Source organism: Zosterops lateralis, assembly GCF_965231275.1.
Source record: "Zosterops lateralis genome assembly, chromosome: 13".
Classification (NCBI taxonomy): Eukaryota; Metazoa; Chordata; class Aves; order Passeriformes; family Zosteropidae; genus Zosterops; species Zosterops lateralis.
Window position 1 is genome coordinate 14,517,330 of NC_139773.1, and position 12,690 is coordinate 14,530,019.

Below are 12,690 nucleotides of genomic sequence, written 5' to 3' on the forward strand. Positions count from 1 at the left end.
GGCTCGCAGGGCGCGGCGGAGGCGGCGGCTCCCGGCCCCCCGCGCTCGCCCCCGAGGTCGCGGTGCGGCCGCCGCGGGACGCGCCGCAAACTTTATCTGCGGGGGGCGGCGGGGCCGAGCCCGCCCCGAGCGCCCCCTCCCCGCCCCCTCCGCAGCCTCCCCGCGCCGGCGGGGCGGGCCGGGGGCGCCGAGGGGCGGAGCGGCCCCGCCGGGCGGCGGCGGCGGCGGCGGAGCGGAGCCGGGACGCGGCGCCGGGGCTCCGCACCCCGCGGAGCGGAGCGGCCCAGCCCGGCCCAGCCCCGGAGCCATGCCGCTGCCGTGCCGGGGCTGGACGCTGGCGCTGCTCACGCTGCTCGTGGGTTTCCTCATCTTCGCCGATATCTCGGAGATCGAGGAGGAGAGCGGGTAAATCCCCCCGTCCCCGCGCGGAGGAAGGGGCGCGGAGCGGTGCCGGGGACCGGGGAGGCGGCGGCGGCGGCGGAGGAGGAGGGGGCGGGCGCCCGGACAGTTTCTTTGTCTCCGGCTCTCCCGGTTTTTGCAGTGCCCAAGTGGGAAGGGAGCGCGTTGCGCTCCAGCGGAGCTCCGCGGGGCCGCCGGCAGCACCGGGCGGGACCGGGCAGGACGGGGACAGGGACAGGGACAGGGACAGGGACAGGGACAGGGACAGGGACAGCCACGCCGGGCCGGGCAGGGCTGCGGGAACAGGAATCTCTTAGACACGCGCTGGTACCGGTCCGAGTGTGGATGCTGGAGCAGGTACCGGTCCCGTTAGGGATGCTGGAGCAGGTACCGGTCCCGTTAGGGATGCTGAGATACCTGTCCGGGTAGGAATACCAGGGCAGGTCCCGCCCCGTTACAGGCACTGAGGGACCGGTCCGGGCGGGGATGCTGGAGCAGGTACCACTCCCTTTACACACACTAGTCCGGGAAGAGATACTGGAGCTCACATTAGAGGTGTGAAGGTCCTTTTAGAGGAGCTGAGGTACCAGTCCAGGGATGCTCTGTCAGGTACAGGTCTGGGTAAGGATGCTGGAGTGGGTACCAGCATGATTAGAGATGTTGGATCAGATCCTGGTCTGGACAGAGGGGATTTTAGCACGGGCAGTGCTCAGGTGCTGATGGACAGATGGAGCAGGTGCCTAAGTGGGATATTGGTGTGAGTGGTCTGCTGGACAGGGATGCTGGGGCAAGTTGCAGCCCAGGGGGCTTAGGTGCCACTGCTGGTCCAGGTGGGTGTGGTGGAGAGGGCACCAGCTGATGGGAGTGATGGATAACTGACCAGTCTGTGGGTGGATGAGGGACCAGTCTGTGGGATAGGAGAGATTGAGCAGGGATCAGCTGGGTTGGGGTGATGGAGCAGAGAGCTCAGCCCACTGATGTGTCCCTGTGGGATGTGTTAGGGGCTTCATGATCACCCCTTACTGATCACTGCCATGGTCAGTGCTTACCTGCAGGTGCCATGTATGGCAGGGGCTAAAGCAGCCTGGCAGCCTGAGGAGCAACACCCTTCCCACCCCATGAACCCCATCTCTCAGGTCTGCTTGGAAATTTAGGGAATGAGAGAAACAAATGCAGAGAGGAGGGTTTGCATTAACTTGAGGAACTTGCTACAGCAATGTGGAAAACCAAATTATTTTAGTAATGAGGTGTGCACTCGGGGCACCTAAATGACACAAAGGTCTTTCTGTTTGGGACCAATTGGCTTTGTCCACTGTGTTACACCAAAACAAACACCTTTATGAGATAATAAATGAAATGCAGTGATGTTTGTTTATTGTTTCATTGTTATGTTATGCTGAGTGCCACAGGCAAGAAGTGCTTAAAGGTCAGTAGCCTCATCCAGAAACATCCAGCACCAGACTGTGGGTTACCACAGGGTAGATGAATTGTTGCTCTGCAATAAGCTGGCACTATCTATATAATAATAAAGGAAATTAAAGTCTTCTGATGCATCCTCCCCATTGGACAGGCTGCTCTGATCCCCTTGCTTTCTTCCCATCTCCTGTTCCAGCTTCTATTCTTTCTTCTCTCTCCTCCTCTATCTGCTAGATCTCCCCACTAGAACTTGCTGTGCCCTTATTGAAAATCTATTCTGTTTTGTTACTTACTTGTCCTGTTTTTCACCCTGGTTCATTAGGGATTCCCAGTATTGTGTCTTTTTTTCTCTCCTCTCTTTTCTGTACATTGTATGGAAATTGGCTGTTTGCTGGCTGCTTATCTCCAAACCCTGGCATCTGAGTTTGTTGCTGTAGTTCCTCCAAGGAAGTGCTGCCAAGCGGTGCGGCGGCAGAGACGGCAGCAGGGTCAGATGAGTTCTGTAGGAACAGCCAGCAGCTTGTTCCACACAGCATCAGAAATGGTAGTGCAGGAGGGAACTGGCAGAGGAGAGGAGCACCCTGCACCCAGGGGGTGAAGGAGGGTCCCATGTCCCATGCCCACTGATACACGTGGTCACCAAACCTTTCACACAGATCAGTGCCCACATCAGCTGTGTTTCCCATACAGGGATAAACAGTGCAAGGATGGGACTCTGCTGTATTAATTATATATTATTTAATCATGAAGTCGAGCAAAGTGAACCTTTCTCTTGCTTTGTCCTCTCCCACACACTTTTCCCCATTGTATCTCTGGAGTGTTTTGGGTTTGATGAGCTCCTGCACCCCAAACACTGTGAGAGACCAAACACTGCTCACCTTGCACAGAATCCTGGCACAACGGGCACTTCATCCCTGTGTGCTGCCATGGTGCCAGGGATGGTGAGCACCGTGCTCTGACCTGGCTGAAATACATTGCTGTGGTGACATGGAAAAGCAGAGTGCCTGGTCTGCAGCAGGTCAGAACATGAATAGAGGGTTTTCAACTGTGGGAGCCACATAATAGCATTTTTTGTTAACAGGTCTTGTAGGTAAAGGGAACTGTGACAGCAAAAGTGCACAGCAGTGTAGAGAAGAGACCCTTCCAAAGTTTTCCAGGAGCTCTCTGTGTGTCCAGGAGGGAACAGCTCCTCTCTGTCAGAGGTTTGGGAGATGCTGTATATTTGTGCAGTTTTCCCCCACATCAGGAATATTTGGCTGTTGTATTGTGTGGCTCAGCATCCTCCTTCACACCCCCCCAGACCACCCTCAGTGGCTTTGGTCGGTGCAGCAGGGGAGGAAGGAGCTGCCCAGCTGTCCCCTGGCATGCTGGTGGCACTCAGGGGGGGCTGGGAAACACAGGCAGGTGCAACTCTTTTCTTCTTTTTTCTTGGCATCGAAACACTCTCTAATTATTGTGAGGAGCAAACAGCTTGCCCACTTTTACACGTACCCTGCCCCCTGCCTGTGATTTGGATTGTCTTTGGAAGAACGTGCCTCGTATGGGTGGGAGTGGGGAGGAACAGATTTCTCTCCAAACACTGACAAATTTCAGAAAGAAAACACAAAACGTTCATTAGGTAAAAAGTAAGAGAGAATATAATACTACTGGCAAAAGGACAAAAACCCCAAACCCATGCTGTTTCTCTGGACAATAAGTTCCCCCACATTGCAGGTGAAGGGAGGTAGGAGCCAAGGAGAGCTGGAGCCGCTCTGCCTGCCAGAGGCTTCTGAGAAAGATGTTTGTGCCTTAAGCAGTCCCATCTCACTCCTCTAGACATCCTCGTACCACCTCCCACAACAGGCACGAGATGCTGAAACAAAGAGGTGTCGGGGCAAGGATGAAAATCCAGCAGTTTCTCGCTCCTGATGCTGTTGATGTTCCTCCCACCCTGCAGCCACCCCTGTGCAGGGTTTTTCCCCTGCTACATCCTTATCACTGTCTGCATGGGTCACCTGCGGGTGTGTGGCTTGGGTGGTGGAGCTGTGGGATGCTGATGGGATGCTGATGGGATGCTGGTGGGATGCTGGTGGGATGCTGTGATGGGATGCTGTGATGGGATGCTGGTGGGATGCTGGAGGAATGCTGATGGGATGCTAGAGGGATGCTGTGATGGGATGCTGGAGGGATGCTGTGATGGGATGCTGGAGGGATGCTGGCAGGATGCTGGAGGGATGCTGGAGGGATGCTGGTGGGATGCTGTGATGGGATGCTGGTGGGATGCTGGAGGGATGCTGGAGGGATGCTGATGGGATGCAGGAGGGATGCTGGTGGGATGCTGTGATGGGATGCTGGTGGGATGCTGGAGGGATGCTGGCGGGCAGGGACACGCTCGCCCCGCTCACCCGGCGTGTGCTGCTCCGTGAAGTACTGCTGTGATGAGCGGTGCTGGCACTTTGTTCCCGAGCATCCAGCTGGTTCCGGGCTGCTGAACTTTTCCTGCAGCCCGGTGGCGCCTGTGTTTCCATGCACCGCTCCCGCTCTTTGTTTGGCTGGCAGGGAACAAAAGACACGCTCCCGTCTGTCTTGGGGAGCGCTGATGGCATCGCAGCCATTTCTCCATCCGCGCCGGGATGGGGCAGCGGGACAGACCTGTCCCCGCAGAGGGAAACAAAGGGCTTGGATGGTTATTGCCGGTGATGAGGAAAATTCTGCTCCGGTTTAAGGGGACTCTCTTTGTTTCTCTGCGCCTGCTGTTGCAGTTCTGCAGGGGTCCGGCTGTGTCCTGATTGTCTGTAGAGGGAGCTGGTGACCCGCTGCCACCAGGTGACTTCTCGAATTAGGTCTGAGCCATCTTAGGGAGCACTTGACACTTGGTAATGGGTCGGTCTTAATATGAGCCAACCTTTTCCGTGCTAGCCCGGACCACATGCCTTTCCATCCTGATTACAAGAGGAATTATATTCTGCTCGCTCTAAGTGACGAATAGGAGTGGCTGATATTGCTGGCCTGCCTGCCGGGGAGAGCTTGTCAGTAAATTGCCACTTTTCCCTCTTGTGCCCTTTCCTAACGCCTGCCTTTCAAAGCCTCGGGAAGAGAGAATTTTTTTGTGTCCTTTATGGAGGCTGCTGTGCTTGCTGTGAGCGGTCTGCAGCGGGCTGTAGTCGTAATGCTTCTTGTCAGGGTTGGTCCATGGGGTATAAACGTCCTGCTTACATCTTCCAGACTGTGATTTACTGCACCCAGCCCGGAGTTAGTCTAAGACTTGCTCTCCAGCAGAAAGTTTTGCAGGAGAAAGCGCTGCATTTCTACCAGCAAGCGCTTTTGTGCGCTCACACCGTGGGTGTGCACAAGCCAGCAATTATCCAGGTTGGGCTGGAGGAGGAATAGATCCCGGCAGGACAGGAGCCCGCAGACATCCTGGAAGTATTCATGTAAATGGAGCCAAAGGAGACCTTTGTACTCCTGGGGTAAGGCAGGGCTCTAATAAAAGCTCCGTGACACATCAGGCTGGAAAATAAAAGCGGTGTTGGAGCACTGAATTGAGTAAGAAAATACTCGGGGTAGGCTTTGATTGCAGCTCTTCTGACAATAACCTGAGCACAAGCAGCCGATTTCAGGTTGGCTGCAGAGCTCCCTCTCCTCCCCATGAAACACTCCCTCACCTCCTGCAGCCCTGCAGGGGCAGGGCAGGGTGCCACAAAAAAACATATCCAAACCCCTGTGCTCCTGCCTGGAGCAGGCTGAGGGAGGTGAATGTCCACACTTGTTTCCTTAAGCTGAGCTCTGAGGGAGTGGTGGGAGCAGTGGTACCTGCAGGGAGGGCTGGGACCAGCAGGATGGAAAGCACTCACAGACCCCCAAGCAAACCAGTGGAACAAAAAGAGAAAAGCCAGAGCTAAGGGATTTCCAGTGCATCTGTTGAAAAGTTACTCCACAGTTCAGTATTGGTTGTCAGCAGCTTGCAAGACCCCCAGGGAGGAAATTTCTGACCTTGCTGGTGAGGAGAGCTGTGGTAGGAGGCTGCAAATCACCAGCCAAGCCTTCCAGGATGCAATATTGCTGTAGCCAGGCCAGTTATTGCGACCAGAGCAATAAAGACAATAAAGCAGTTCCCAGCAGGGCTTCAGGTTTGCTTTTTGCACAGGTTGGCCTTTTGTGTCCCACCTCTAACCCTGCAAGTGCACAATTCCAGTCGGGAATGCCAAGGAAGCCTTTCTGCCCCAGCAGAGAGGAAGGAGTTGCGAGTGTTGGCTCATTTAGCAAAGCCTTGTTGAGCAGCTAACGGGGAGTTCAGAGATTCAGCCTCAGCAGTGCCGTGGCTGCTCCTCTGGGACCAGGGCCAGCAGTGACACAGCACATCCTGCTGCTGCCACCAGCCCTCCCAGCCTTGCCCAGGCATCCCCAGCTCCCCCAGCCTTCCCCGGGGATGAACTCCAGGGGTGGGTTTTCTCTCTCATGGCAGATGGGCTTTTGGTCTTCCAGGAAAAGCATTTAACAGGAGTGCCTTTATCTTTCCTTGGGCTTTCAGGCTGTCCTCATGTAAAGACAAGAGGAAATGGCCTCAACTAGCACCAGAGGAGGTTTGGATTGGGTAGTAGGAAAAGTTCTTCACTGAGAAGTCTGACAAAGATTGGCACAGGCTGCCCAGGGAAGTGGTGGAGTCATGATCCCTGGAGGTATTTAAAAGATATCTAGATGTGGCTGTTAGGAACATGGTTTCATGCTGGACTTGGCAGTCTTGGGTTGACTGTTGGACTCAGTGATCTTAAAGGATATTTTTAATCTATATGATTCCGTGATTCTGTAGGTATTTTGCTTTTTCATCCTCGAGAATAGCACAACTTAAATAGATCAGGCACAGTTGCTGTAAAAACCAAAGTTGTTCCAAACCAGATTTCTTCCAATTGCCTCCCACATTTGTTATCCCTGGGCCGGGGTCATCCTCAGCAGCAAGAAATAAGCCCAAAGTACAACATGAGACAATAATTATTTTGCTGTTTCTCTGGCTTCCATCCCCATTTGCCCCAGGAAACAAGGAAGTTCCCTGGCAAAGTAAATTCACTGGAGGTGTAGAGTTTCAGGTGTTGTTCAACAAACACCACTGCAGAGCAGACAGGTGTCAGCTTCTCAGTCACTTGTAATGCAATAGAAAAAGAAAGAAAAAAGGAAAAGGAAACAAGGAGAGTATCTTTGCAGCTCCTTTTCCTTCACATTTCCACTGTAAATCCTTGTCTTGGCTGGCAGCAGCCTTGATGGTGTTGGTGGCCTTGGGAGATGCATCTTCACCAACAGCAGCAGGATTGGCTCTGACTGGGAAATGAAAGGACTGATCCAAGGAAATGGGCACAGCACTGCTGAAACCTGCCAGAGCAGTGACTGTGCTGTGGGGTGAGAGCTCTTCCCAAACTTAAGCCCTCTTTGTGTAGGCAGCAGATGTTGTTTTGAGGATGCTCATACAGAAGAACTGCCCCAGGAGGATGTCTCTGCTCAGGAGAGGTCCTCAACATCTGCATCAACAGTGGAAGCAGAAACCACATGAGACCTTCAGTATTCCAGAATGCTGCACAGAGCACTGGGAAAAGAGATGAGAGGGGTGTAGGAGGATGAGCCCAAGGGCCCACAGCCCCATATGATAATGTTTTGTGCTGTACCATTTCCCAAGGTATGTGGCACCCAAGATGCTGCAGGAGCCACTGGGATTTCTGGCTTCTGGGACACAGATGCTCAGGGTGACAGGTTCTGCTGCAAGCCTGGTGCTCTGCTGTTTGTGATCCCTGAGAGCTCTGCTCTGTTAGCAGAAAAAATTATCTCAGGATGAATGTATAGTGTAGACATGTCTTGTAAGCAGTGAGGCTTTTGTCTCAGCTGCTTTCTAGATCTTCCCTGCACTCTTGGGGTTTTTACCTTCTCTCTTCCAGAAGGGAAGAAGAGAAAGAAAATGCATTACATAAATACATACAAAATACACAAATACACACACTTCCCAATCCCAAACCCCTCACTGGATCCTTTTTGCCTGCTTCAATGTCTGTTTCTTTGCTGGCTATTTAATTAACACACAGCCAGAGAAAAAGAGCTGATGCCAGGAGTAATATTTTAAAGATGAAGGAGGGAATAAGGTCCTGCCAGTACACAGGATGAGGAAAGGGGATGTATCTGAGTATTTTGTCTTTAGAGCAGTGATAGAACAAGAGCATCTTGAGGTGATTGAGTCAGGCCATGCTGATGTTATGGCAAGTGCACGTGGATGTGAGAGCTGACACTCCACAGGTGTGAGATACACTTTTCTGGCTCAGGAAAAGCTCGTACTGTGTTGGTCCCAGAGCTCAAGGCAGGGACAGGGATTTGGTCACCCCAGTGCAGAGAGATCCCCAGCAGTGTCCTGGTGACAGACTGCTGGGGCCATCTCTCTTATTGTCTCGTGGCAGTTTGTTGTGAGAGCTGCACCTTTCCTGCTGATTTGTCACGGGTTTTGTCTCATAAATGTTTCAGACTAATTGGCATGTTCCTTATTAAGCAGTAGATGTCTGTTTTGCAAACCCATGTGTCTTCATTCCATGGTGTCCTCAGCAGACACTTGCAGTGATTACGCACCGTGACTTGCAGCCAGACAGAGATGGCAGGGTCAGACCCTGCTCACATTTACTCAGGAGCTGATGTGAAGCCACTGTCACCACGCTGCTGAGCACCCCTGACCTTCCCATCCTCTTGTGGTCCCTGGGAAGGAGGCTGCAGGATGGGTGATGTTGTGGAGGTGGGATTGGGGTGTGGGAAGAGGTCACCAAATTAACAAGGCTGCTTTGCATGGGACTGACAGGTCTGCATTTCCCATGGCAAGTGCCATGAGCAAGAGGAGGCCATTGGGTGGTGCCTCACTGGTGCTTACTGAAGATGCTGTTCTGCCAGCCTGGCTGCTCCTCATGTACCAGACCTGCACTGGGACCCCAGCTGGACCAGGTCATGTTTCTGAAAACCATAATATGGGCACATTTTAAATGCAATTGTATGACTTGACAGAATTAAGCTTGGAACACTAAAAGTAGCACCTGATATTTAGGAAGTTTTTGCCACTTGGGCTGCCAAGCTGTGACAATATAATCAAGTGAGATTTTTTTAAACACACTGAAGTGAGATTTCGAACATCCCATCAAGATGTATTGCAGGATCTTCTGTCCTAGCAGCCAACTGCTTTAGAAATGTCTTCCCAATTAATCCCTTGCTTGCCTGGGGAGTGTGGGTACCACAGCTACCACCCAGCAACCACCAGTTCTCTTCATCACAGTCTCCTCCACGTCCCAAGATGACAGAGCCTCTAAAACAACTGATGAAATGTCACAGGAATGGCCTGCAAGGGTCTGATGTCCCAGCTTCCCCCAGTATTTAATGAGATGGGATGCAGGAAGGCAAGATGGTGCTGGAGCCTGGAAGAGCAGCATTCCTGGAGGGGAGAGCAGTGCCAGGAGAGTGCACAATGGGCTGTTGGAGTTCAGGATCTTAAAGTTCAGAAATGCATCTCTGATCCCATCACTTCTTGTCTAGCTTTGGCTTTTGTTTCTGATTTACAAATTGATTTACACGTGGGGCTAACCAGCCTTTCCTCTTCGAATTTGTCTCTCCTGGGACAGCAGAGCATTTGATGGATATGGATGGATTTTGACCTAAACTCCACAGCAAGCACTTGAGTGTCTTGTCAGAAGCCCACAAGGGGACTTATCAATGAATGTGTCCTTTTTCCATATTTTCAGCCACACTATGATGGAAAACCAGGACACAATCTCCAAGGAATCCAGGTCAGATTCTGGGCTCAGTTTCTTCTCCCCTTTTGGCTCCTGGGACACCTTTGCTTGTCCACCCTGCAGGGTAGGGCTGGACAGGTTGGCATTTGGAAAGCCAATTATTTCTCTTCCACAGACAAGTTGGAAATGTGAGTTTTTCCCCAAAAGCCCTGGAGTTCCTTTGCTCTCCTGCTGCTCTCAACACAAACCCTGAATTTCAGTGAAGGGGAAGGAAGGGTTGAAGCCTGTGTCCTGATCCACATTTCACAGCACCGTGAGCATCAGTAGGAGCAAATCTCTGAAGCTGGGGAGGAGGAGGGCCATCTATATCCTTCATTTCCAGTGGCTGGGCAGTGTATCCTTTCCCCCAGAGCTGTTAGTTACAGTGACTGGGTCTCTGGCCTCAACACAGGAACCTGCAGAGGGGCTGTGAACATCCCACTCCACATCCCCTTCACACTTGGCTGCCTCAGGGAGAGCCCCTGGGTTGGGAGGACAGTGGTTGTGGGTGGGTGGTCTCTAGCCAGGCCTGGCATCATGCTCATGTGCTCTTCAGATAGAAAATAGCAATTCTGGTCTTGAGGAAAACATCAGAGCAGTCCTTAAAAAGCAAAGTAAATATAGGTGGTGATTTATTATTTTATTTAAAATAGATACAGACTGCCTTAATGGGCACAGTCTGCAGCCATCTCAAGAGACTGTTGTCTGCCTCTGCTTTTTGGGCCAGTGAAACCTTTGCAAATTAATTCCCGTGGTCCTCTGGGCCCTCTCACCCAGCAAGAACCATACCCACTCTCAGCAAGTAAAGAGCAGCATTTTCAAGAGGACAGGTCTGCTAGAAGCTCAAAGTGCCTGCTCCTGGCTTGTGGAATTCATTCTTCGGTGTTAAGGGCCAAGCCACTTCACCCCCAGTGTCCCAGCTGTAAAACAAGGATCATAAAATGCACCTAACATAAAAGGAGGTTGTGAAAACCTAATTAGTAGGTGTTAGTCTTTTGAACCCCTCAGGTAAAAACTGTGGCACTCTGAACTCTCTTCCTGGGGAATTCAGGTGGATAAATTCAGCCTAATAATCCCTCAAGAGACTATTACCTAACTTTTATATGGAGGAGGGAGAAGAGGAGGACTTGGGTTGCCCAAGGTCAGGAAGAGGCAGAGGTTTTGTTCCAGCAGGAATGAACTCCACAAATGTGGTTAAATGCAGGAGGGTTGGAACAAGATGATCTTTAAGGTCCTTTTCAACCCAAATAATTTTGTGAGCTATGAAATGGGTGGTTGGGTATGGCTGAAATTTCCAGTTAGTTCCTGTTTCTCGTGCCCATGTGCATCACCTGCCACAGATGCTGGGGGAAAGCAGGACTTGGGGGCAGGCATTGTAAAATACTCCACAGAAAACACGTTTTCCAGTTTGTGAGCCTGGGAATGTGGACATGAGAGATCTGCTCACCCAACGAGGCTCTGTGACCTACTTGTTCAGTCAAAGCAGCTTTGATTCCACGTATGGAAGTGGCTCCAAGCGAGACCAAACTCACCTAGCAACAATTAAGAGGAGCATTTAAGAAGAAGAAAACGATGAAAAGGGAAGCAAAAACCCTAAACAGGCCCATTCACAGGGGGTGAATGGAAGAGTCTTTGCATACCTGATTTGTCACAAATTATTCATCCAAGAAAATTTGGGCCTGAACCATAAGACAATTTTTCTTTTACATCCTCTGATATATGAATCAGTGTCACTTCACATCTGAGCACAGAACGTTTTGACCTATATAATATTTTAGATAGTGGCAATGCAGCCTGAAGAATCTCAGGGAAAATGAGAAAAGATGGCATAAGTCAGTAAGATGGCATTAGCACATATAGATGCAACTTATCACTGGAAAACATCCCAACAGAAGCCCAAAGAAAAATGTTTTGTAAATAATAGGATTAGGAAGCAGGTTGGTACTTTGTGGAGCTGGCTATACAATGAAACTGATAACAACTAGATTAATAAGGCAATTCAGTCCAAACACAGTGTAGCACTGGAAAGCTTTTCAAAATCAATGCTATCTGTGCTATTTTAATCGAGGTTGGTCTTTGCCTTTTGAAGCAGAGATTTGAAACTCCATGTCAGGAAGGTACAATAAAATGGACTGGGGTTTTTTTGTTTGTTGGGGTTTTTTTGGTTTGTTGTTGTTTTTTTTTTTGTTGTTGTTGTTTTTTTGGTTTTTTTGTTGTTTTTTTTTTTTAACATGTGCTTCTTAATTAGTACCCTCAATTTCTAAATGTTTTCCTCTTCCCAGGTAGGGGAAGTGAAGGCATACAGGAGTGCTGCCTTGCCTGTGTTGGTAATGGAGTATGGCAGACCTTGGAAAATACTGTGCTTGGCTCAGTTGCTGGTGTTTTGGGCAGCTGGTTTGTCTGGCTGGGAGCTGAGCAGGATGGCTGGGCAGGGCCACACACCCCAAGGCATCCTACAGCACATGTTGCCTTCCACTGTGCAAAGGGAGATTGTGGGGAAAAGTTGTCTAAAGTTGTAGTGTGGCACACAAACCACCAAAAGACTGACAGTTTTGAGCATTTTAAGATCCACTAAGCCAACTAAGACCTTCAGCCAAGTATCATGTCTTGGAGAGACAGTCTCCCTGTCTTGGAGAGAGAAACCAAGCCTGGCACAGGGAGCAGTGTCTTTGCCTCTTTGCCAGCATCTCAGGTGTCCACGAGAGCATCGTGTCTGCTGCTGGCCAGCAGAGCAGTGATCCCAGTGCCAGGGGAAGATGGTCAGCAGAGACTTGCTCTCCTCCACCAGTAAAGCTGCCCCCTCCATGTTCATTTATGACAGCAGAGCCCTTCGTGCCTCTATGCAAAATATTGCAGTATTTTTGCTTTTCACAGTGTGTGAGGGGGAAAGAGTAACTCCTGACACTGTCCTTGAGGGGGGTCTCAGCTGGCAGCCAGTCCCCTTCCCCACCAGGCTGCACACAGGCAGCTGGGAGAGGTGCTCTCAACTTGTCTTCCCCACATCCAGCATCTCCATCCCCAACACCTGCATTAATTCCAGGAGGAGACACACAGAACTGTTGCTGGGGGCATGTAAAGCCAGACTGGATAAAATGCATTTGAATAATACGTTGTGATG

The 12,690-nt window shown here is 51.1% G+C and overlaps 1 protein-coding gene across 1 annotated transcript in view; it reads left to right on the plus strand.

Moving 5' to 3' along the window:
- Positions 1–307: 307 nt before the first annotated feature.
- The window catches only part of ST8SIA2 (ST8 alpha-N-acetyl-neuraminide alpha-2,8-sialyltransferase 2), a gene marked incomplete at its 5' end in the record, with an annotated part of 30,402 nt that continues 18,019 nt past the window's right edge, over positions 308–12,690 (plus strand). Inside the window, one exon of the mRNA XM_083871197.1 lies at positions 308–405. Coding sequence (XP_083727323.1) covers positions 308–405 — 98 coding nt within the window. The remainder of the gene's footprint in view (positions 406–12,690) is intronic.